At 45.1% G+C, this 26,532-nt stretch overlaps 3 protein-coding genes and 1 pseudogene across 3 annotated transcripts; all 4 read left to right on the top strand.

Annotated features, from left to right (window-relative positions):
- The first annotated feature begins 4,091 nt into the window (after positions 1 to 4,091).
- LOC136453390 (uncharacterized) lies at positions 4,092 to 4,789 on the top strand. The gene has a single exon (XM_066453956.1). It carries the CDS (start codon positions 4,303 to 4,305, stop codon positions 4,624 to 4,626), a length of 324 nt encoding a protein of 107 aa, XP_066310053.1. The 5' UTR covers positions 4,092 to 4,302; the 3' UTR covers positions 4,627 to 4,789.
- Positions 4,790 to 14,495: 9,706 nt separating this feature from the next.
- On the top strand, positions 14,496 to 15,234 carry LOC136453389 (uncharacterized). The gene has a single exon (XM_066453955.1). It carries the CDS (start codon positions 14,650 to 14,652, stop codon positions 15,028 to 15,030), a length of 381 nt encoding a protein of 126 aa, XP_066310052.1. The 5' UTR covers positions 14,496 to 14,649; the 3' UTR covers positions 15,031 to 15,234.
- A 1,600-nt stretch (positions 15,235 to 16,834) lies between these two features.
- On the top strand, positions 16,835 to 18,091 carry LOC136453388 (probable pectate lyase 4). Its single transcript, XM_066453954.1, is given in 2 exon segments — positions 16,835 to 17,662; positions 17,664 to 18,091. Coding segments are annotated over 2 exon segments (1,125 nt in total). The 3' UTR covers positions 17,961 to 18,091.
- Positions 18,092 to 19,733: 1,642 nt separating this feature from the next.
- LOC136450637 (uncharacterized) lies at positions 19,734 to 25,948 on the top strand (annotated as a pseudogene).
- The last annotated feature ends 584 nt before the right edge of the window (positions 25,949 to 26,532 follow it).

Raw genomic sequence — 26,532 nt, 5'->3', positions numbered from 1 at the left:
TTTTTGGTGGACTTTTGGCATGCGAATTGTAGCCTTATGGAAAATAAGGACTAAAGGCTGATTCTAAAATGACGTAATAATGTCCCACTTCTACACTCAATCTTGTTGTAGATGTGGACGACCCGTTCGGCTTGCTGAAACTGGCTGAAAATACTGTTCTGGCTGAATTGTTGTGAGAAGAAAACATTATTTCAACTGAAAAAGCAAGCTGAATAGTGCGGATTATAAGGTAAGCCGAACGGGGCCGTAGCATGTTAAGCCTGAAAATATAATAGCCAGACAGCAAGTCCCTCGAAGGTATTTATTTGTCAGAACGTTTGTTAATAACAAAGGTTATTCGCACAAACTAGGGCGTATTTGGTTTGCACCTAATAAAGTTTAGTCTCATAAACTAGTTCTTAAACTTTAGTCATCCCTATGTTGGTTTAGTGGACTAAAAGATGCATTTTAATCCCTTTTAGTCAGGGTGTTTAGCTCCGAAGTGACTAAAATGTGAGACAGCCTTAGGGGGTGTTTGGTTCCACGGACTCCATGTCACATCGGACGTTCGGATGCTATTTAGGAGAACTAAATATGAGTTAATTATAAAACTAATTACACAGATGGAGACTAATTTATGAGACGAATTTATTAAGCCTAATTAATCCGTCATTAGCACATATTTACTGTAGCACCATATTGTCAAATCATGGACTAATTAGGCTTAAAAAATTCGTCTCGCAAAATAGTCACAATCTGTGCAATTAGTTATTTTTTCGTCTATATTTAATACTCCATGCATGTATCCAAACATCCGATGGGACATGGACTAAAATTTTTCTGTAGGAACCAAACAGCCCCTTATAAAAAGGTAAGGTTTAGTCCCATTTAGTAATATTTGAGTGACTAGTTGGCTAAAGTCCATTTAGTCCTATTTAATTAAAATATTTAGGTAAAAAATAAATAAATGAGACTAGATTTAGAAGGTGAAGAGTGAACCAAAACCCCCCCTTAGTGTTGAGTGACGCTAGAAGCTGGATTTATAAACCAAGTGAAGCAATCGATTGTAGTTGAGTGCTGCGATTACGTGTACGCAGATACGCTGATGTGTATATCTGCATAAATAAGAATGCTCGTGCCCATGCATGCAGGAGATGACCACAAATTAAACAACTATGCTGCCTGCCTAATTAAAATCCATCTAAACTGTATCTCTTGTGGTTGTCTTCATGAGTAGCAAAGGTATGTAAGCATGTAAATGTTTTGTAACGCCGCAGCATGCTCGTCAACTAGCAACAACTATTATTATGGAGTACTAGTGTTATCAAACTCGGCTGGTTGTTTGGTTAATTTGGACTAAACGTTCTTGATCCGTTAGTTTAATCAAGGTTTGAACTAATGATTCTTGCTTTGTTAGGTTATATAATTCAACATTGTTCATATTCTCTCTATTCTTCAAGCAGCCGACACTACCGGAGACGGTTTCTTTGCCGAGTGTCCCATACTTTACCGAGTGCTTTTTATCGGGCACTCGACAAAGAGGCTGTTTGCCGAGTGCCAGATAAAAAGCACTCGGCAAAGTCTGGGACACTCGACAAAGAAGCCGTCTCCAGTAGTGTCGGCTAGAATGCTATTTAACCAAACAGCATCAGAAGCTTTATATACTTAGCCCAGCCGTGGTGGCTAGAATGCTATTTTTCCTTGCTTTACTGGTCAACTCAAGGAGTCTTATTTAACTGCTCATTCCAATGACATATTACACCTTTAAATCCTATTTTGTTTAGTATTGTGACATGTTATTTTGCTTTTCTCCAGTACAGCGCTGGCAATCCTGCTACTGCGTTGGTCATAGCTGCTGGGAAAGGCTTAACTGGCTGCATCAAGTGTTTGTTGAAAACTGGTGCCGATGCAAATATTTCTGATGAAGTGAGTTTTGTCTTTCTTTTTAGCTTGTTATAGCTGTAACGGTTCTCTTGCTTCTGTGACCTGTGTCCGTTATACTTGCAGTAGTGCAGCACTACTTTCAGGAATTTTCTAGAGTTAATATGTTATTGAAGCATGCCAAGATCTCAAGATTTTTGTGAGTACAGGGTTTTTTTTAGGTAGTGAGTACAGTTTAGAACACCACCCAACTACACAAGTGAATCTAGGGTAATTAGCAAAGTATTCTCAGTGATGCAATTTGTTGGTATTTAGTGTTTATTGTCATTGCTTTCTGAAACCCGTCCTTTTTGGTAGCCAGTAGCCAGTTTAGTGCTATACGGACCAAATATTGTTTTCTTTGAAAGTATCGTGACACTAGTTTATTTAATGTACTTATTTCATAGCTAGGAGCAATTTTTGAGTAAAGTACTGCTTGTCTTAAAATCTGAAGTCCAACATCTTACCTTGAATACTTTGCAGGTCGACCAGAGAGAGACAGCACAACATCCGGATTAGTGGACCTGAATGGGCTAGGTAGACAGAGAATGCAGCTTCCCTAGAACAGGAACACTCTAGCTATCATCTGTCTTATTATTTTGGACTGCTCAACTTCCAGCGGTTTCAACATGACAAGGCATCCGAATTTTGAAGTGTCAAATTTGAATCGGAAGGTACAGGTTTCACCTAGTAAAAAAGACATTTAATAAAAATTGAAAAAAAAGCTTTGGGACACCAAGATTATAACTGAACTCGAGAACCAGGCCCAACAGTAACCAGGTCCAACCAGAGTTTCAACTTGCCATAATCCAATATCAACCAGACACAGAACCAGTGAGAATCCAGTTACAGTTCGGCTGTACATATTTAGAACTACTAGTCAGAAACTCAGAATATCTAGTTCTAACCAGATCCATCAAAAACCGGTTTGAGTCAGATCTAGGGTGTTGTTTGGATCAAGGACAGTTGGTGCAAACGTAAATGGGACCGGTTCATCAGCCTGTTCGGTTGGCTGGTTCGTTTCGTTGCCGGTTCGTGAAGAATTATTGCTGGCTGGTTTGTGTGAGAGAAAAATACTGTTCCTGCTGAAAATTTACGATCGTTTACGACAAACCACAGCCAAACGAACAGGCTGCATAGCTTCAGCAGGAATTAATGGAATGGTTGTTCACTTGATTTGTTTGGCTCAATCGCACGACCTCACGGAAGTTCGCATGGTAACGGGATCACGTAACTCTCGCTAGTGGGCAGAATCAATTTTACACAGCGTCGTATCAGATCCCACGGTGATTCGATTACAACCAAAACCAACCGACCGTGATTTACGGAAACCTATAGCGGCGTGAAACATTCATGGGGACCAAATGACCCAACCCAACAGCACCTGGTTTCAACCGCCTGCCATTAAACAAGTTGTCCCACAAACACAGTAAAAAAAAAACAACCAGATAGCAGAAATGTGGAACGAAGGACAGAAACAAATAGCTAGGCTGATCGAACGGTGCCACAATGCAGCGTTTGAGCAGCTAGAAACGCTCCAGCGATGGATAACTTTTCTGGAAAAACAAAAACCCTAAAGGGTTCTATTCCACATCACAGATGATTGACTTTTGATCAATTGCTCCAGGAACCTCAAAGATTATGATGCTGGATGCATGGATCGCAAATCGCAAAGAACGTAATGATTGGCATACGCCAGCGAGAGAGAAGGGGGGGGGGGGGGGGGGAAAGCATGCCTCCTGCATGATCTTATTGTCGTAATTTAAAATCAGGCGTGGGTAGACAATGGCTGCGGACACGGCAGCTGAAGCCTTCCAAATCTGCGTACGGTTAGTCGGTCACAAACGCACGCACACACGAGTAGTGCATTACACCCCATCCCTATCGCACGCGGAACAGAGCGAGACTCGCCCTCGCCGGACCCCGTCCCCGGTGGCTTCATGGCTAGCGCAAGATCCTCTTGAAAAGCCGCGTTCACACTCGCCGCGCTCCTTTCCGTCCTTCGCGTGGGAAGAAAAGGGCTTTTGAAGATTCCGTCTCCCCCACCAGTTTCCCACACCACCGTCCCGGTCGCGGCTGCCCCCCTGCCTGCGCCTCCATCTCGCCGCCCGCACTAGCCTTCAGAGGAACGCTGGGTCGCTGCGGTCGTCCACGTGGCCAGATGGAAAGCGGAGGCCGCCCCGCGACACGGTCGCCCGTCCAACTTGGCATGTCGCACTAGCCCCGTATAAATAAGCTTCTCGTCACCAGATCGGGAATCCTCTCGCAAACAAGATCACGGCGACGATAAGCGAGCAACCAACGAGCACTGATCCAGAAACCAAAGCTTGGCAAGAGGAGGCGTCTGTCTAGTCCGTCCGCGCGCACCGAGGCACAACGTGAACTGCTCGATCGCGAGCACGCATGGGGAACTGTCTGAAGCCGCAGCGCGCAGCGACGTGGGCGGACGGCGACGAGTGGGAGGAGGAGGCGGAGGTCTGCAGCAGCAAGGCGGCGGCCGCTGCCGTCGAGGAGAAGAGGGTGGAGGTCAAGATCAGGGTGACGCGGCGGCAGCTGCAGGAGCTGCTGGAGAAGGCCGGGTGCGGCGGCAAGGCCAAGCGGCGGCAGGTGGAGGAGGTGCTGGCGGAGCTGATGGCTTCCGGCAGGGTGTGCTACCAGCAGGAGATGAGGCGGCACTGGAGGCCCGCCCTGTACAGCATACCGGAGGCCGCCGTCGAGGAGTCGTGATGGCTGACGAGTTCTGTGCCTCTCTCGATCAGAGTTTTCTGTCTGGTTAGTTCTGCATGCGCGTAGTTGCTCTAGGAAGATGCAGGTTTTAGCGATTCTTTCCGAGATATTGTACAGTACAGGCTTTCAAACTGAAAATGCTGATAAGGAGCAGTTACTTGAATTTTGCACAATGTTACCATCACCTCTGTTCCTACTCCTTAGTGCATGCAGATGAAAACCGGTGGAATGCCAGCTAGGCCTACAAAGGAATAATACTCCATGTCCATGACTTTGCTCTGAGCAAAAAATACGGATTATTAGGTGTAGGGTAGTAGGGTACCGATCTTACAGTACTTTACTTCCAGTCTAGTCAGTGCAGGCGCTATGTATGCTCACCTAGAACTTCAGGTCCGTCCAAAAAACAGAGTCAAACGGAAACTCTGTAGCGAAAATGGACAGTTACCAGCTCTGCTTTGCGTCCATTAATTGGGAGCCCGACTATAAGCTCCGCGTTGAAGATTGAACTAGTCCATTCTTGTTGTCAAAAAAAAAAAAAAAAAAAAAAACTAGTCCATTCTACTTTCTACATAGCACAGGAAAACCAGTGATAACTTATCCCGTTGAGTTTAGGACCAACCAACGCTTGCCGCACGCGCGGTATGAACTAGAGTCGATAGTTGTTATGCATCGAAAGATGAAGGCTGCATCGAGTTGCGATTTACGTACGTAGGGCCCATCTGTAGGCAATTTGAGCTTTTTAGGCATTGCCCACACATAAATTTATTCGGCCCGTTCGCTGGTTTTCTGGGCTGATAAGCACGGCTGATGCTAGTTTGTTGTGAGAGAAAAACACTGTTGGCTGACTGATAAGTCATGGCTGAAACCAACCAGCCAACATGCTGATTATTTGGTCCATCCGATGTTCATCTTGAATTCACCGTTCATAGAAACTATCATATTGTCCTCATCATCCTGTGCGACTCCACAACAGCAGAGTACAGTAGGCTCGATCCATTATTTTTTCAGGATGGCTAATCCTTGTGTTGGTTCGCCGCTCCTTCCCTCATGACTCCGTGCAACACGAAAATGACGGGTCATCGCATGGCAACAGCCGGTGATCGGCCCGGTCCTCTCATGGCCAGTAACATCAGCGAGGTCCGTGGCCATTGTGGCCATGTCTCCTCGTATTGTAACCATCACCTCTGCAGAAGCAGCCAGCCTAACGCAAGCCACCGCTCCTCTGACCATCACCTATACCTTGGCGGCTTCCCTCTAGGCTTGTATCAAAATCTATTGGAATCACATAAAAGGAAAAAAAAGAGAGAATGATATATCTAAGCAGAGATACTTAGGTCAAGATATAATTTTATAGATATAAATAGGTTCAGACCTACTATCGTTCTCTAAATAGAAGGGGTGTTTGGATCCACGGACTAAAGTTTAGTTCTCGTCACATCAGATACTAATTAGGAGGACTAAACATAAGTTAATTATAAAACTAATTGCACGCATGGAGACTAATTTATGAGACAAATATATTAAGCCTAATTAATACATTATTAGCATATGTTTACGGTAGCACCACATTATCAAATCATAGGTTAATTAGACTTAATAGATTTGTCAAATTAGTCTGAGTAAGGCGGCGGCGGCCGTCGAGGAGAAGAAGGTGGAGGTGAAGATCAAGATGACGCGGCGGTAGCTGCAGGAGCTGCTGGAGAAGGCCGGCTGCGGCGGCGGCCGTAGGGACGGCGGCAAGGCCAAGCGGCGGCAGGTGGAGGCGGTGCTGGCCGAGCTGATGACTTCCGGCCGGGCGTGCTAGTCGGCACTGGAGGCCCGCCCTGTACAGCATACCGGAGGCCGTCGAGGAGTCGTGAACTCGTGATGGCTCCCGAGTTTTGAGCCTCTCTTGGTCGGAGTCGGAGAGACTGAGGGTGCTCGATCAGAGTTTTCCGTCTGCTTAGTTCTGTATGCGCATAGTTGCACATTGCTCCAGGAAGATGCAGGTTTTAGCGATTCTTTCTGAGATATTGTACAGGCTTTCAAACTGAAAATGCTGATAAGATCATAAGAAGCAGTTACTTGAAGTTTGCCAAATGTTTATCACCTCTGTTCCTACTTCCTACTCCTTCTTAGCGCATGCAGATGAAAAAAGGTGCAATGGCAGCTAGGCATAGAAAATAGTACTGCATGACTTTGCTCTCAGCAATAAATATGGATTATTAGGTGTAGGATACCGATCCGAGCTAGTCAGTGCAGGCGCTATGTACAGCGGCGGATTCAGGAAACATTTTAGGGGGCTGAATAAAAATGCGACAACAACATACCTTCGACTGTTGCTCGATCTTAAATCTTAGCCCCACTTACACAATAGAACTTTGCCTAAAAATCCAGGAGTCTCTAGAACTCCGGTATCGGTAGGGGGGCTCGAGCCCCCCTGAATCCGCCACTGGCTATGTATGCTCACCTACGAAACTCTATAGCGAAAATGGACAGTTACCAGCTCTGTATTGCGTACATTTGTTGGGAGCCCGACTATAAAGCTCCGCGTTGAAGATTGAACTAGCCCATTCTACATTCTACGTAGCACTGGAGCCCGGTGATGACTTATCCCGTTGAGGCTAGGAGCCTAGGACCAACCAACGCTTGCCGTGTGCACGGGATGGAATAGAGTCGATAGTTGTTATGCATCGAAAGATCAAGGCCGCATTGACTTGCGATTTACGTACTTAGGGCTCATCTGTAGGAATTAGGAAATTTGAGCATTTTAGGCATTGCCCACACATAAATTTATTATTTGGTCCATCCTGATATTCATCTTAAATTTACCATTCACCGAAACCAGCATTCTATCATTATCGACTTGTGATTTACGTACTTAGGGCTCATATGTAGGAATTAGGAAATTTGAGCATTTTAGGCATTGCCCACACATAAATTTATTATTTGGTCCATTCCGATATTCATCTTAAATTTACCATTCACGAAAACCAGCATTATATCATTTTTTTAACTGAGCCGGTAGATCTCGAGATTCACGAAGTCACCACTGACGCCTCGTTGTCGAGGGGAACGTCGCCTACCACCGTTAAATCCTGGAATAAATCCAGGAAAATACGAACACCCATACCAAGTCGAGGACTTTGAACTCGGGTGAGCAGGTTCCACCACAAGCAACCAAACCAACTGATCTATGATCAGTTCGCAGAAACCAGCACTATCATTGTCCTGACCATATCATCCTGTGCGACTCCACAACAGCAGCATAGTACAGTAGGCTCGATCCATTTGTTCAGGATAGCTAATCCTTGTGTTGGTTCGCTGCTCCTTACCTCGTGACGACTCCATCCGTGTGTGCTATACGAAAGTACCGGGTAGTCATCGCATGACAACAACTGGTGATCCGCCCACTCCTCTCGTGGCCAGTAACATCAGCGAGGTCCGTGGACCTTGTGGCCTTGTCTCCTCGTAATGTAACCACCACCTCTGCAGAACAAAGCCAGCCTAACGCAAAGCCACCGCCTTGTTGCCCTATTCTATGACCATCACCTATACCGTGGAAGAAAATTGAGTGGACTCTGGGTCCGTTCCTTCCAACATGCGACCTTCTCCCGATGCACGACACGTGGTGTAGCTTCTAATCACGACGGCCAGCACGAGGCACACGTCGTCGGCTCCTCGCGTTCTCTTGGCTCCGCCGGTCCAGTGTCGAGCCGTCTATCGATTGGCTTCAGTCGAGAGGTCATGTATAGCTGCCGTCAGTTGGCGTTCCCATCCACGGAGCATCGATCGGCCACGGGGTCACACGCGAGGCGCGCCGAACCCGTCGCCCGCACAATTTGTTTTCCTATATATACCTTTGGGGCTTCCCTCTAGACTTGCGTCAAAACGTATTGGAATCACATAAAAGAAAAAAAAAGAATGATATCTAATAAGTAGAGATACTTAGGTCAAGATAGAATTTTACAGATATACTAGGTTTACACTTACTATCGTTCTCTAAATAGACTAAGAGTAAAACATACGGAGTATATCAATAATGTGCTGACAACATAATGAACATATATAGCCAGCAACTTAAGGGCCTAAAACTGTTACAGATATGTTCACATCGTATCGACTATGTGTGCTCACTCTAACTGTGGGACGGAATGGAGGACGGAGATGTAGACATCGCCCTAGATATTAGACCTTCCGTCAAAGACGTAGTTGATAATGAAGTGGAAAAGATGTCGAAAGCACGAGACTTGAAATACACCCGCAATCTTCCTCTTCTCTTCCACTGCCACGTAGGGAAATGTTAGAAGTAGAGATACTTACAATTAGAGATAAAATATATAATCCTAGATATATAATAGGTTTATACCTAGTATTCTTCTCTAAATAGACTTAGAGTTCTAATGGAACATGTATCAATTATTATGTCGACTATGTAATAAACATAGCCAGTAGCTTAAGGGCATAAGCTTTTCAAATATTTCACAATGTCAACCTCCACGGCAACACTTATATTTTTTCTATATAACTTTCCCCTATATGTTTAGAAAACAAGGTGAATCTAGAAAGAACACAACTTTGTGTCCATAAAGTAAGCACCTAAATTCATCTAGGCAAAGGTTTCGACAAGGCGCTTTAGAACTAGGGATGGCAACGGGTCAGGTGTGATACGAGTGGAGCAAATACCCGTTCAACAACACCCACAAGACAGCCACCCTCGAAACATCCTGCAGGTGCAAACTCAAATACCCGTTCAACAACACCCACAAGACACCCACCCTCGACACATCCTGCGGGTGCAAGTTTGCACCTACGCCCGTGCCTGTGGGTCGCCCGTGGGTTTCGTGTAACTGTCGGATGTGTTAATCTCAGAACAATATATCATCATGATTGCATTAATAATTGTAGAAAGTTGAAACAAGAGAAGTTTACTATCTATATATCACACATTTAGTCATCTACCACATAGGTTTCAGATAATTATATAAGTTTTTGATGGACTAAAATTTAATACTTGGATGCCAAAAATGTTGTTACCGTTAGCAACTAGATATGGATACTTAGTTACAATATATTTTAGGCCTAGATAGCCATCCTACGGGTGCGATTGAGCACCCGCTCCCGACCCTCGTTCATTTCGGCCCCCGATCTGATGAGACCCATGGCTGCGATTTTTGGCACCCGCACCTGCTGGTTCAACTGTCATCCCTATTTAGAAGGAACATCGACACCCTTAATTTGAGATTTAGTGCATGGACACTCGTTCTTCGGCACGTTGCACCAGCTACTGCCGGCGGTGAACATTCACACAACAGCGCCTTGTTTTATTTTGAACGAGCATCTTCATTGAAGAAGAATCCGTCGTGGTAAATGGATAAGGTTGCCATGAATTTGTCAAGACAACAAGCCGTTCAAAATTTATTTTCAATGACCATATGATTAGAGATTCTAGATGGGCACGTGAGAGCCGTATGGGACTGTTGTCCTTTGGGTTTGGGGTTGACAACCAGCATATATATATATATGGACGAACCTCCATTTTCCTCGAGCAGGTGGAAATATCATGGAACAATAGGTGTCTTGTGTGCACTGGTGATGTACTATGTCGGATATTTCAAGGTGGAATACCGAGGACGGGCACGACACGTTGGACGAATCCAAAATCAACAATCTTGAATTCCTTGACTAGCCTACATATATACTCATATAAATAATAAGACCACGACCACTACTCGATTGAAAATTCCATCCTACCAAAGAGATTTTGTGCACCTCCTAGTTCATTCATACAAATGTGCTGCAAACCATCACACGTGCACAACGGGATACAGTCGTTTCGCCGAGTGCCAGGGGCACTCAGCAATGGCCCAAAAACACTCGACAACTGCTTTGCCGAGTGTAACACTCGACATACAACACACGACATCTTTTTGTCGACAAACAACTATTTACCGAGTGATTTTTGTCGGGCACTCGGCAAAGCCTTTGCCGAATGCCGGAAAAGCACTCGGCAAAATGAAAATGCGAAAAAACCTAAAAATAATAGCAATTTTTTTTTCGGGGGAGGCCGCCACCAGCTAGCGTCCGCCCGTTTTCATCGAAGTCCGTGCATTTTTTTGCGCTAAATTCGTGGCTAACGCGGCCGGCAGGATTCGAACTCACGACCTCTCCTCGCATGTCTGCTGCTCTACCACTGCACTACACTGTCACGTCTAGATTCCGTTATCTATCCTCATATATTATACTAAACCAAGAGTAAATTGCTTGTTTGAGGCACTAAATGAATTCAAATAAAAAAGTGGTCAACTACAAAGTTTCATAACTTTTCAAGATCTACAATTTTTATTTAGGAAGTTTTTCCATCCGAGGTCGTTTGAAAAATTCGAATTTCAAATTTGAGAGATTCAAACGTAGTTTTGCATGATAAGATGATTTCAAATCAAAAAGTTGCCAACTACATAGTTTCATAACTTTTGGAGATCTACAATTTTCATCTAGGAAGTTTTTCCATCCAAGGTCTTTTGAAAAATTCAAATTTTAAAATTTTCAAATTAAACGTCGTTTTTGCATGACAAGATGATTTCAAATCAAAATGTTGCCAACTACAAAATTTCATAACTTCTCAAGATCTATAAAGTTTATTTTGGTCATTTGTTCATCCGACATAGTGATAGTAACATTGTTCACAAATCTTATATATCTCTCTTCTATTTTCATGAAACTAATATAAGAGATATGAGAGATGTAGATTTTATGAACAACGTTATTGTCGCTTTGTCAAATGAAGAAATGACCAAAATAAACTTTGTAGATCTTGAGAAGTTATACAACTTTGTAGTTGAAAAGTTTTTCATTTGAATCCATTTAGGGCCTCAAAAATTGCTTTGAAAAATTGATTTGCCGAGTGCCAGAAAAAATACACTCGGTAAAGACGCATTTTGTCGAGTGTTTTTTTTTTTTTTGCCGAGTGTATTTTATTTGGCACTCGGCAAAGACCGTCTTTTTCGAGTGCCCGATAAAATACACTCGGCAAAGCCTCCGCCACTCGGTAAAGTGCCGCTTTCTGGTAGTGGTGGAACTTCCACGTGTTATCTCATATAGCCAGACGACTGACTTTGTGCATGCGTCTACACTCGACACCGATAGTGACTATACAAGATTCAGAAGCATTGGTGTAGATTTGGATATATCCTTGCATGAGACTATAATAATTAAGCATGCATTTTTTTTGGTTTAAAGATGAGACGGGACTCGATGACATCCCATATCTTGGTCAAGAAATATATGATACATCCATGTTTTTTTCTATTTGATTGTAGTGATCGATTGGGTTAAATATGATGGAAGACGTTTTCTCATCGTACCGTTAGGCACCGTCAGCCATGTGGCCAACGCTAACACAATCTGCGCCCCCACAACGTCTACAGCTTCGCTGCCTATATATCCGAGCACCTCCCTCCCCTAAGACTTATGGTGCTCGCCCCCACTGACGCTCAGCCATGACCAGATCTCAACTTCGAGTTCGGCCATGGTCCCACGCTCGTCCATGGCCTCGACACCGAGCTTGGCCATGGTTATAAATCTACGATGCAACACTCGACCATAGACAAAAGAACAACGACGTCCAAGAGGATGGCTGTAACAGCCCAGGCCCGGCACACGGCACAGAAGGAACAACGACGTCTAAGAGAATGGCTGTAACACCCCAGGCCCGGGGTGGACCGCACCTACGTAGCAATCCGGTTATGCTTTTGTCATCGTTTCGCGCAAAATAGTTAATCAAAGATTACTACACATCCTTAACCTAACTATTTAAGTCGGTGGCCATCCTAGGATTCACAATCTGGGACTAAAGTCTAGCTGCACAGTAGTTCACATACCACAGTACTCGCACAAACAGTGGCTAACCAACAGTGCTTTGCCGCTACAGTACCTTGGATTTTGGCCCGGCCCTCCTCGTCGCTACAGTGCCCGCAGCTACAGCTCAGACCACAGCCCACGCACGCAATTACAGTGCCTCGGCCCAACCGGAATTTGACCCATTTAAACGGGGATGTTACAATGGCCTGATCCACTTGATTTGTAGGGATAGGGCCGGGGCATCCTGGATTTAAGAGGAACACTCCTCTTAGAACCCTCTAAAATGAGATTAACACATATAACTTTCCATCGTCTCTCCAACCAAATACATGGCAATATGATACATCATCTCTTGTGTTTACATGGCTTTGGTGACGTGTCTCATCTCTGATATTTTGTTTCAAAATATAGGTCATTTTATTTTGTCCTAAATTAAATATATCTATTTTATCAATTTTTATAAAAGAAATATACCAATAACTATAGCATAAAATAAATGCACTAATCGAAACATATTTTATTATGGATTTAATGAAGCTAATATGTTGTTATAGATGTTGATGAATTTCTTGTATAAACTTAGTTAAAAATAAAGATATTTGACTTAGTATAAAACTAAAATGATCTACATGGATGAAGCATCATGTGAACATACCAACCTGTGTGTTGTTTCTGTTGAAGAGATGAACCCCCTCAAAGACAAAGCACCTCTCAGAACTCTAACAATGCTACTATCGGGCCTGAAAGCCATGCACATACTACTTCTAACGTTCTAGAACACCCTTCAAGTACTACCTCTGTCCCTAAAAGGATGCAATGAGTTGTGTGCCAGTTAAAGTACTTCATGTTTAATCAAGTTTCTAGTAAATATTATTCACATTTATGGTGCTAAATTATTTTATTATAAAAATACATTTCATAATTATAAATATTTATACTTTTTTATCTATATTTAGTCAAACTTGATATACTAAAACATGACACTGTTCTAGAATTGCACTTTTTTGTGGATGGTGAGAGTACTTCCTTTTTAGTCGTTCTCAAGGGTTATACAGAAAATATTTATACATAGAAAATATTATTATTTATGATGCGCAATAAGTATCATTAGATGAATAAATAAATATATTTTTATAATTTTTTTGAAGATAAAAATATTGATACTACTTTCTATAAACCCACTCAAATTAAAAAGCATATTAGCAATATGCTAAACGCACAAAATGATCTCTACTAGTCCTAAAAGCAGGGGCAGAGCTTCCTTGAGGCCAATACGGGCCATGGCCACCTCTTATCTTTTGTGATTACCACTATATATGTTGCGTGTTCCTTTGTTATACCATAAACAAACATCTAATTCCAATATAATCTATCGATTGGCCATTGCTGCCTTTGTAGCCCTCTTCTCCAGCACTGTGTAAAACGGAAAAGGCTACAGCACTTGGTAATTTCTAAGCATGAGTTCCTTGTCCATTTCGTCCTCTTGTACCTAATAAGTACACGCGGCAGACTGAAACCCCATCGTAATCCATGGAACTCCTAAACCCACTCACACAAGTCTCCACGGAGTTTCTTCGTTCCTTTTTTATTTTGCAAGAGAAAAAAAGCGGGAGACAGTAGTAGGGCCCTTGATGCCCCCAAAGATTCGTTCGAGAGCCCATTCACACCAGGCCGGCCCAACCGCCCGTGACCAACTCGACCTACCCCAGCAGCAACCCATCCAAAACAAGCCGCGTGTGGGCGTTGTCGGTGAGTACCGGAGCCGCGGAGAGGGGAGGCCCAGTCACAGTCACAGTCACACTCACACGCCACCTCGCAGCCCGACGTCGGGTAGTGCATGGGAACGCGTCTCAGCAAGGCATCTGTCACATCGATTGCCTCGTTGGAGTCCCGGCGAGGATGAGGTCCTCTGACCTGGGACATGACCTGCACGCCACGTCGGAATCTAGAACCCGCCTCCCCCGGCCGTGACATCATGGCATGGGCGAGAAGAATAGCAGAAGGATCGGAACGGCATGTGCAGTCTCATTGCTGACCGCCTCCCTCTTCCCCACCGCAGCCTCCCCGCCCTATAAATACTCTCCGAAACCCATTTGGTTACATTACTTATCCGTCTCAATTCTCAGAGCAGCCTACTGCTTCAAGAGGGAGAATCCAAAGAAGCAACAAGCAGATCTAGTCCGTATGGGGAACTGCACGGCGTCGCGGCGCGCAGTGGAGTCGTGGGCCGACGACGGCGAGTGGGGGGAGGAGGAGGCCTCGTCGTCGTCGGAGGGCGAGCACCACCACCACCACCACCACGACGAGAGGAGAGAGGATCATCACGACTCTGAGGTGACCATCAGGATCACCAAGAGGCAGCTGCACGAGCTGATGGAGAAGAACGGCAGCGGTCACGGCGGGCTACCGCTACCAGGGTTTGGGAGCGGCCGGCGGTCGGCGGAGCAGCTGTTGGCGGACATCATGTACTCCGGCGAGGTGCACCACCGCAACCACCACAGGGAGGAGCACTGGCACTGGAAGCCCGCGCTGCAGAGCATCCCCGAGGCCGTCGAGTCATCATGACACGTACACGAGTCTGATCTCTCGGTATTTGGTGGTTCAGTAATTCAGTCGTCGTTGTTTCCGCATTTTGTTCGGTGCAAGTGTAATCACTAATCAGTGTAAATATCAAAATTTTCAGACATGTACATAAGTCTAGGGGGAATTAATGAATTGTTAGGTCCATTTCAGCTGTGGGAAACGAATTTGTGCAAGGCCAATTGCTGAAGTTCCGTTCATACGATACGCCGTCCAATAGGATCGCAAACAAGGATGGCAACGGGGATGTATGGCTGAAACGTTCTCTTTCCCGCTACGGAGAATTCATCCCGTCCCTGTCCCCGTTAACTGTCTCGGGTATAGATTCTTGCCAATCCCCGTACCCATCGGGCATCGGTCGGGTAACAGATACCTGATTGCATACCCGATAAACAAGGACACTTGGGGTCACAGCTTTACAATCGGAGACGTTTCTTCTTCACCCGGGTATAAGTGTCGGAGTCTCGGAGATACCGAGGAGAAGGAGCAAGATTGCGAGGAGGACGAGCAAATGTGGCAGAGAGACCGAACTAAGGAAGCAAGGGGCACGAGCGCTCGTGAGGCAGGCGTGCTTGTGCTGCTGATGGAGATGATGAGAAAAAATTAAACTATGGTTACTAGAACACACAAACTATATATATGATTGTTTATATTTGGGCAAAAATACCTATGTTGAGCTTCTTTGGGCCTAATACTCGTATGACAGCTCAAATAGTCGGGTTCCCCAACGGATAACGGGGACGGGTAAACAGGAAACGTTCCCATACCCGCTATACCCGTCGGGGATGGATTCTTGCCCATTTAGATGCCCGCGGGTAAAGATATGATTCCATCCCCGTCCACTAATGGATCAAATACCCGTCGGGTATTGGATATCGGGGGCCGTTGCCATCTTTAATCGCAAAAGAAGAGGCATTTTGTTGCAGTAGGAACAAAAGTAATGCGAAAATACGACTGAAACTGGCAAAGCAAAAGAGCTAACGAAGCATGCATCTTTTGGTCCTTACGCGGTTCATTGCCGTCGATCCCGCGCACCTGGCCTAATCACAGCGGACTGCCGTGCGGTGCGGGCTTGGAGATCATGAACGGAGGACATGAAGGCCGGCGGAACATCTCGCGTGGTCGGCGCGCATGGAGTGGCTAACCCACCTTGATTTTTGGCTGCCGCCACCCGCCGGCGGGCGTGCACGCTAGCCGCTCCAACCTTTGACGGAGCGCCATGGCCCACGGTCGCTTGCGCCGTTGCGCGGGGTGTATGTTCGGGTGGGCCACTGTCAGCGCGGCGAGGCCCAGGACAATGGCCTGCGGCCTGCCCAAGCCGCTAGTGTGTGCAATGGACATGGCCTATGCGGCTACACAGTGAGAAGAGGCAGATTGGCGGTTTGCGTCTGTAGTACAACAGTTCATATCAAATGATTCCAACAATTTACTCTTGTATGCATGTTCAACATTTATGTATGTATGTATGTTACGCATCCATTAATGTGAAAACTAAGATTGCCGCCATGGTTATTGCTGTTCATTCGTCAATGAAGCATTAACCAATACCGTTACGAGTTTACTTTAAATAAACACAAACGGACGCTGGTACATGCATTTGGCAGTTTCAATCAAACACACAAACGCCTCAATAACGTCTCGCCCTGCTGCAGCCCAAAGTATTGAAACCGCCGCCATCCTCAAAATGGCGAGGAAACGTCTTTACAAGTTTCTCAGCCTCGTACGTCGTCTTCTATATCTCAAACAGAGCACAACAGGCTTCGTTCGAGCTTGACACGTCTCGAGCAGCATGGCCTCCAAAGAATTCCTCGTCGTCTTCCTTCTAATCCTCCATGCCGCAATGACGAAGGTCCACGGCGCAAACATCATCGACCGGTGCTGGCGGCGGCAGCCCAACTGGGCCGCGAACCGGCAGCGGCTGGCCGTGTGCTCGGTGGGCTTCGCCGGGAAGATGCGGCAGAACCGCGGGGCCGGGGTCATCCGTTACACGGTCACCGACCCGAGCGACGACCCGGTGCGGCCGCGCCCGGGCACGCTGCGGTACGGCGCGACGGTGCTGGCCGGGAAGGTGTGGATCACCTTCGCGAGGAGCATGCACATCAGGCTGGCGCAGCCGCTGTTCGTGAAGAGCTTCACGGCCATCGACGGGCGCGGCGCCGACGTGCACATCGCGGGGGGCGCGGGCATCGTGCTGTACCAGGTGCGCAGCGTCATCGTCCACGGGCTGCACATCCACGACTGCCGGTCGCAGCCCGAGGGCCTTGCCGTCAGGCCCGGCGGCGCCGTGCAGCCGGTGGCCGGCGGCATGGACGGCGACGCCATCCGGCTGGTGTCCAGCACGAAAGTGTGGATCGACCACAACTCCCTGTCGCGGTGCGAGGACGGGCTGGTGGACGTGACGGTCGGCTCCACCGACGTGACCATCTCCAACAACTGGTTCTTCAACCACGACAAGGTCATGCTGCTCGGCCACGACGACGGCCACGCCGCCGACAGCCGGATGCGCGTCACCGTCGCGTTCAACCGGTTCGGACCCAACGTCAACCAGCGCATGCCAAGGATTAGGCATGGCTACGCTCACGTCGTGAACAATTTATACATGGGATGGAAAGACTACGGCCATCGGAGGAAGCATGGGACCAAGCGTCAAGAGCCAGGGCAACCTGTTCATGGCCTCCGGCCCAGCAGATAACAAGAAGGTGACGAGAAGGATGCCGGTGGCGGGGAGGGATGGGGGGGACTGGGCCTCCATCGGGGACTCCTTCGAGAACGGTGCTTTCTTCAAGCAGACGGGCAGCAGGGTGCGGCCGAATTACAACAAGCATCAGGCCTTCGCGGCAGCCAGCTCCAACGAAGTAAGGTCGCTGACCAAGGACGCCGGCGTTCTCAGATGCTCTGTCGGGTCTGCGTGCTGATCAAATGGAGACAACCAAATGCGCCCGCCACTATCAGAGTTACATGTTGCGTTATTAGCTTGGCACTCTTGCATATTTGTACGTTGGTCTGTCGTAGCGACGTAGCCTTTGTTGTGTCTCAATGGATCTCCTTTCTAACCAGGGGCGGCACCGGGGTGTGGCAGAACAACATGAAGCTTTATCAGAGATTCGAACAACCAACATGAAAGTCTAACGCTTATATCAAGATTATATTAATAAAAAAGAACATGAAGTGAGCTCAGAAGTGCTACCTCTACTGCAGAAAGAATGTAATTCTGTATGTAGTAAACAACCTGCTAATCTTTTTTAAAAGAAATATTAATATCTATGATATTAAATAAATATCGTTAGATATATTATGAAATGTATTTTTATAGTATTGCTATTTTTTTTAGAAAATAATCAATCTTAAAATAGTTGGAGTTACTCCTCCGTTCCAAAAAAAAATGTTATTTTAGTTTTTCCTGAAGAGTCAATAAATCTCGAGTCAAGTTTCACCAAATATATTAAGATATACTAATATCTATGATGTGTAGAAAGAATATTAGATAAATTATAGAACATATATTCATAACATGGTCATGTTTTGATCTCTTGATCTATTAGTCCTTAAACTTTAGATCTAAAGTCTCCACACGGGTGGTATAGAGTGATGTCTAAATTTTAGCTAACCCTTCCAATCGCTTTAGACTATAAAAGTGAGCTAATGTAGTCTAAAAATTCTAGACAAACGCTCCAGCTCCGCGAACTCCGGTTCTATCAAAAACACTGATCTAGCTCCCAGATCTACAAAATCCATGGAGCAATCAAAGTATGCTCAGGGAACTCTAATTTCGTGGAGTTGATGAAAATTACCTACTACTATCGCTCGTTACGTAAACATACCGGTTCGATCTATTCTTTCCCTCTCGCCTGTTTTGATTTCTCACCGCGGGCGCTGCCCCCTCCCTCCCGCTCACCGCAAACACCCCTACGGCCCCGCCACCGATGCGTGTCCCCACCGCCTAGCTTGCCGCGCGCCGCCGCTGCCCTCGTGTGCTGCCGTGGCCTGCCGCGCCCACCTGGACCTGAAGCCGGCCCTGCCCCACGGTCGGCACGTCTCGCGGCCCCGCATGCCGCACGGGAGAGAGATGAATTTGTGTTTTTTTATTCTGGTACTTGATTGATTATGTTTGTTAAATTACATGTAAGTGTATTTTAAAGTTGGAGCTCTATTAAACAGTTTGGTGAGATATGAACTCTACTGTAGAGCTGCTATGAAACTGTGTTTTCAGAGAGCCCTGTCAAAAAAATCCTTGCTCACAAACAGGCCCTTGCTCCTCGACTTGAGACTGCGACACCGACACGCCAGACGCCCGCGACGTAACTGTTTATTCACCTTTCGTGTCTGGCTTAGGCTCTGTTAAGTTGCATCCCAAAATGTCAAAATTTTTAAGATTTCCCGTCACATCGAATCTTTGGACGCATGCATGAAACATTAAATATAAATAAAAAATAAAACTAATTATACAGTTTAGACGAAATCCACAAGACGAATCTTTTAAGCCTAATTAGACTATGATTGAACACTAATTGCTAAATAACAACGAAAATGCTACAGTAACATTTTGCCAAAAATTTTGGCATCCAAACTGGCCCTCAGTGACTTTTCTGATTGGCACACATATGCATGGGCACTGGAATATCCCTGGAATGTGCAAAGACAAGTTTTGGTTGGTTTAACTGAACTATCGACGTGGATGACAGGATGTCAGGATCAGAATTCCAAACCGTAACAACAGCTTGGCCCATGTTGTACTGATCGCCCCTCGAGGCCTCGTGCTGGTTGGTCAACTTTTGCAGAATTAGAAATTTGTTTAAGCAACAGAAAAATAACTAAAACAACCTTGGAGAACAGTGAATTGCTGTTTGATCTCGGATTTGGAGTTTCTCTCGTCTCCGTACTCATCCACGACTCCATCTCCACCTTCACGCAATCACGCCGCCCGCGCGCGCGCCCACCACCGCGAAATTAGGGGGAGCGCAGTGCCTGAAGCCTAATCCTAACCGCCGCCATGATGGCGGCGTCTAGGCTCAAGCTCCTCGCTCTTCCTGTCCTGCTGATCCTCCTCCTCCCCCTCTTCGCCGCCCGGCCCCGCGTCCTCCCCGAGGCGCTCCTCCGCGCCCCGGTCCTCCCGGGCGACCTCCTCCCGCTCCTGCCCTGGTCCGTGGCGCAGCCGCTGCTCCGCCGCCTCGCGCTGCGGGGCCCCGCCGATCTGCTCCCGGCCTTCGTCGGCGCCGCGCCCGCGCCGGGGCCCGACGACGCCCACCCGGTCGCGGAGTGGAAGGGCGCCTGCTTCTACGAGAACAGGTCATGGGTGGAGTTCCGCAACGGGACCGGCGGGGGCCTCGGAGGCGGCATAGTCCATGTGGAGGTAAGCGGACGATGGAGTTAGTGGTGGGCGAGGTCACCAGTTGAAATTTGGTGATTCTGAGGTTGCGTTCAATTCAATTAAATAAAATCTAAAGCCTATTGCGTTAATTCCACGAATTATTTTAAACGTACGGTTTTCCCGTCTATTTAGTAGTACTCCACTTTGCTCTTGCAGTGTACTTTCAGTAAAATTCTGGCCTCAATTTTCTGCGAGGTTGATTTCCTTTGCCTAATGTTGGTCTAAACTCTAAAATTGACTATGCTTTCCGTAGACATCCAAAGCACACAGCTGGACTTGCATAGATCTGTATGTATTTGCAACACCGTACAGAGTTACATGGGACTACTACTTTTTGGGGCGAGAGCACACTCTTGATTTCGAAGAATGGGAAAGTAAGGCTGAGTATGAATATGTAAGTATTCACTTCTGCTTTACTTTATATAATCAATATTTCTTCAACTTATACATCATTAATACAAAAATTCTTATTTATTTAATCCATAGTTGATACAAATCCTCTACCCTGTTACCTGAAAATAGGTGAAATGTAATGGTGTGTCCATTTTCCTCATGCCATCTGGAACAATTGGCACACTTCGAGCACTTTGGGAGGTCTTCCCTCTGTTCACAAATACTGCGTGGGGTGAGAAGCATATGGGTACCACCTTTGAGGAACGGCCGAAACCTTGGGTCTCAGTTAAATCCTGATGATATCCACTCTGGAGATTTCTTGGTTTTATCGAAGATCCGTGGGCGTTGGGTGGTTTTGAAACACTGGAGAAGTGGGTTACTGGTGCTTATGCAGGCCATACTGCGGTTTGCCTTAGGGACTCTGATGGAAAGCTTTGGGTTGGGGAATCTGGTAATGAAAATGAACAGGTCTGGTCCTTAGCCATCTTATTCATTTTTTATTCTTTTCTCGTTCTGTGTGATTATCGAATTAGACTGAATATTATCTCTCAATCATGTTAGATATCAGTGAATAAACATCATGAAGATAATGTTGGATGATAAGTTTTGGTTATATTGATTTAGCTTGTAACTCTTCGATTCAAAATGATGTTTAAAGTGTCTCCTTTAATTTATGGTAAAAAAAAAGGATGACAATATGCTTGCCAACAGTTTCATGGAATGAACTAATTACTGCACAATATGAATTTTGAATTTGGACTATTTCACTAGGATACACTCTAATGCTTTGCATAGCATGTACTAACCAGAAAATCATTTTCTTGTCTGTATCTAAAATTCTAAATGTGAAAGGGAGGGCCGGGTGCAAGCGGTAGAGTCTTACCGCCTGTGACCGGAAGGTCCTGGGTTCGAGTCGCGGTCTCCTCGCATTGCACAGGCGAGGGTAAGGCTTGCCACTAACACCCTTCCCCAGACCCCACACAGCACGGGAGCTCTCTGCACTGGGTACGCCCTTTTTTATCTAAAATTCTAAATGTCCCCTAGACCTCTTAGGGCGCTCGTCTGAAGCTCGTCGTTTGTATGATTAAATTCTTCTACCTTAATTACAATGCGCAAATCTTTTGCGTATTCGAGAAAAAAAATTCTAAATGTTGTTTGGGACTTGAAGGCTTTGTTGTTGTAATGTTGTTTTCCCAAATCCTCTGAATGCATCTCAGATATTTGCTTAACAGAACAGAAAATAAAACATTAAAATAGGAAAGGCAAAACAAGGGATGCCACTGCCAAGTGCCAACCATAGCTATTTTGTCTGGATGCAAATTGTATGCTGTGGGAATACAACTTGGGCAAGTTCCAGCAGAGCTAGTTGTTTCATATTTCATTCTATTGCATGCAATAATCGAGTTCAACAGATATTGAGCATTATCTGACTAGGTGACTATATTAACTATATCTTATAGAACATTGTGTACCAATGGCAATGGGTTCCCTCCAATGTAGTGCAATTTTTCTTTATGAGCTGGAGCAGTTTCAGTGTCCAAAATTAAGCTAACAAATGGCGGGATTGCAGGGAGAAGATGTTATTGCTATCCTGCCCTGGGAGGAATGGTGGGAGTTTGAAGTGACAAAGGATGACTCAAATCCTCAGATTGCACTGCTTCCTTTGCATCCAGATTTGCGAGCAAAATTTAATGAGACAGCAGCCTGGATTTATGCAAAAAGCATGAATGGGAAGCCTTATGGGTATCACAATATGATATTTAGCTGGATTGATACCATCAGTGATAATTATCCACCACCATGAGATGCTCATGTGGTATGATTCTACATGTACAGCTTTGAAGATCATTTTACTGCTAAACCTGGCTATATATGTGCTGTATATCTTGTCCTGTGTTAGATGGTGTGTACTGCAAGTTCACCCGACTAATTTTCTACTTACTACAATACTGTTCTGATTCTTAGATCCTGTATGTTTCAGCTTTTGGCTGGCTTCTGCCAGCCAGAAGCTAAAACAAACAGCCTAGCTGTTGCGCTGGCTTTTGAAAAGCTAGAAAACTGGCTTCAACTGAAAAGCACGCTCAGAGGAGCTTTTCTGGCATTTGGTGTGCTGAGAACTAAAAGTTTATTACAAAAGTCAATAGCAAAAACCAACAGTCAGAAAGCCAAAAACCCAAAAGCCAACTTTTGAGCCAAAAGCCCAAGAACTGTAGCTCCAACAAACAAGCCCTTACGATAGATATAGTAACATGTTAAACTTATGGTAGTGGTTTCTATTCCAGTTTTTCTTTTAACATTTTAGGTTTGACTCTGCATTTTGTGAATGGTTTATTAGCTTTGTTACTGAAATCTTTATGAATGATCCACAGGTTGCTTCTGTTATGACTGTATGGACCAAGCTTCAACCAGAGTATGCTGGTAATATGTGGGAAGAAGCCCTTAACAAACGGCTTGGAACTAAGGTTTGGTTAAATTTGTTTGTTGGTATTTCTTCTAGGTGTTCTCCTGTACAAGTTATTGTTCCCTATGGATTCATAGACAATTTCAACCCTTGATTTCTGCATGGCATGATGGCTGATCTTAGTTCCCTAACTTCTGAAAAAGGTCCAAACAAGTGCCTTACCTTTGCTTTCATATCACTTGAGGTTTTAGACATAGGTTGAGTTGCTAGATAATTCAGGTGGCATGGCAGCTGAAAATAAACAAACAAATAGTCTAACATGACTTGCACAAGGAGAATTCCAGCCTCAGCCTTTCGTGTGTTTAGTGGTCCAGTGCGAGCATTGTTTGCACTCCCCTAGCACCTCACTAAAAATTCGAGTCTGTAATAGCTAGTTTAGCAGTTATAGATAGCACACGTGAGGGTGAAGAAGCAGCACCTCTTAAATGATTATGCTGCTGCACAGGTAGCAAAGAGCAGAGCAGCCAGTGACTAAATATTGCAGATAAGTGCAGTTTGATCCCAGGTACTTGGTTTGATTTGTTAGCTGTATCAAGGATTTGGCAATGCTGGGCCTGGGGAATGGATCCAAGACAAAGTTTGATAAGTTCTTCAGTTAGAACTGAAGTTCCATTCCAGCATGGAGGGGTCTAGCCAAAAACACCTGCGTAGCTGGTAGCAGCAGCCAGACAAATTTCAGTTAGAACTGAAGTTCCATTCCATCATGGAGAGGTCTAGCCAAAAGCACCTGCGTAGCTGGTAGCAGCAGCCAGACAAATTTCATTATTATCCTTTTTCTGTTTGTTTTCTTGAGCGTTCACTATTTTGTGCTGAAGATTTTGTTTATCTTACTCATACATGCCTCCCTCTGTAAGGTACTCCGTATTTGTATATTACAACTTTGTGGCAATAAACAGTGGTATAGCTGGATAGGTAATACCACAATTCAAGTTGGCCATCTTAGTAACCTCGGATATCCTGCACGCATGATCAGATCCCTAGCCTTTTTAATCTGATACCATAGAGGATCGAGATTCATGACACCTTTCATGTTTGCCATCCTGTAGAGGGTTTCTATAGAGCAGGTTGGGTTCTAGCTAGGTTCTGAAATAGAAGTATAGAACCTTTGCTAAGCATGGATGCAGATTTGAGTTTCCTGCTTAGTCCATTTTAGGGCACTTTAGTTTGTACTGAAAATTTTAACTTCGTCAACTATGCTCACGTGGCCTGCTTGTGTGAGCATAAGGGGCTTATAGGTAGAAATGCAAATGCCGTTATGTGCTAGACATTTGTGTTCAGACTATGGGGTCAAGTACTCAAGTTGTACCTGGATTCCTTCTTGTATGTATATACAACTGTCATCGCTTATTGCTTAATATCTTCTGATATAACTATTTTGTAGTTTCACTCTTAGGCCTATTGACACTTTTATACTGTGTTAATTATTCATGTATACAGAAATCTTGGATTCAACAATTTCATTTTATTGCGCTCTATGGTTATTTAGTTCTTTTGTTTGATTTTCAGGGTCTTCACCTTTCTGAAATCATAGTGGAATCAGAGAAACGTGGGATAACATTTGACAAGTTACTAACTGTTCCTGAGAATGATAGTTGGGTCTATGAAGATGGTCAGTCAGTATCTTGTATAGCTTTCGTCCTTATGATGTACAAGGAGGCTGGACTCTTTGACCCTATTACCAGCTCTGTTGAAGTTACTGAATTCACAGTAAGTGCTCCTGAATCCTTGTGTTCCAGTCTATGGCCTTATATAGGTACCTTTGTCAGAGCAAAAGGATCTGGTGGGGACATATGTTTCGTGAATGCATCTATCTCATTATCTAGTGCACAGTGGAACGCTGGCCTATCATTTTGTTAGGGAGAAAAGAGGGTGGATTGGGAAGGCTTGCCTGCAAGTCTTGTGCATTTGAGTTTCTGACAATAGAGGCTTATACAGAGGCTATTGCCAGAGTCTTGTCTTTCTCAAATCTATTCCTCCCATATTTTGCAGATAAAAGATGCTTACACCCTCAAATTTTTTGAGGACAACTCCACCCGACTTCCGAAGTGGGGCAACAAGGATGACGATGTGAAGCTCCCCTTTTGCCAAATCAAGGGCAGGTACCGGATGGAGCTGCCTGGATACAACACCATGGAACCATATGCCCACATGAACGAAAGATGTCCATCCCTGCCTCCAGATTACAATAGGACTAAGGGTTGCTAGTGTTAACCAGATATGCGGTGTGCTTTTTATTCACGCTGCCTTGTAGCCATTGCTTCAGCTGTAAATAATACTAGTATAATATATTAGTACTGTGGGTATATGTACTGCTTGTCCTTGAGACGCACGTATGGATTGTAGGCAACTTATGTGAGACTTCCTCGAATAAGGAAGACCATAATCACACAAATGTACATTAACCATGCCTGTTCCCTTTACCCGCGGTTACTTGTGTAAGAGAGAAAAAAAAAAGTAAACTGTATGTGCATCTTTGGAGTTTGGACTGAAAGCTGGTTACTTGTGCATCTTTGTATGTGCATCTCCCTGCCTGTGCCTCTCATGGCGGATTTACTTGAGTGTGACTGTATATGTGAAAGTAAGCAACCTGAGGATCTGTGTGTATGGCCTGAGTCCAGGGAATAGGACTCAACCCGAGTATCAAAAATCAAAATTGATGAATGACATCTGCCTCTGCGACCAAGTTCTCTCTGCACCAGCAATTTACCGTGGGAAGCTTGTGGTCATCACTCATCAGAACGTAAAGTATGCTCAACCTTTAGAGCACAAAGCCATTTCTCCTTGGCGGGTAGACTGTAGGAAACACGTAGGCATGCTGGCATGGTGGTACAAGGCCCAAGCGTACGACGATCGTAAAAGCATGGTGTAAGAGTATCTCCGGCGGGAGAACACTAAAAAAAAAAGTTATTGGAGAGATACAAAACGTGTTTTGAGGTTTTGAAGGTCTTCACTTTAGTAGAACGAGAAAATCCAATCCCCAATGAGAAAAATAGTGGATTGGGAGATGAGATGTCTCCTCTTTATTTGAGTGGTGGGAGGCTATGATTTACGAAACTGAGATTTTTTTTTTCTCATTGGGGTTGGATTTGGAAAACTGCTAGAGCTACGAGATCTCTAAAATAACAGTTTTTTCTTGTTGGGGGTTAGAAAAGAGAGGCTGCTAGAGATGCTCGGATCTTGTTATATTTTCACACGACCATGCTTCACCAATGCAAGTAGTAGTATGATCTAGCAAGGTCTCAACAGGGGGTGGAGAAACCGGAAG

The sequence above is a fragment of the Miscanthus floridulus genome, chromosome 5 (assembly GCF_019320115.1).
Source record: "Miscanthus floridulus cultivar M001 chromosome 5, ASM1932011v1, whole genome shotgun sequence".
NCBI classification, from domain to species: Eukaryota; Viridiplantae; Streptophyta; class Magnoliopsida; order Poales; family Poaceae; genus Miscanthus; species Miscanthus floridulus.
Note: the sequence above shows the minus strand (reverse complement) of the source record. Positions and strands in the feature narration are given on the sequence as shown.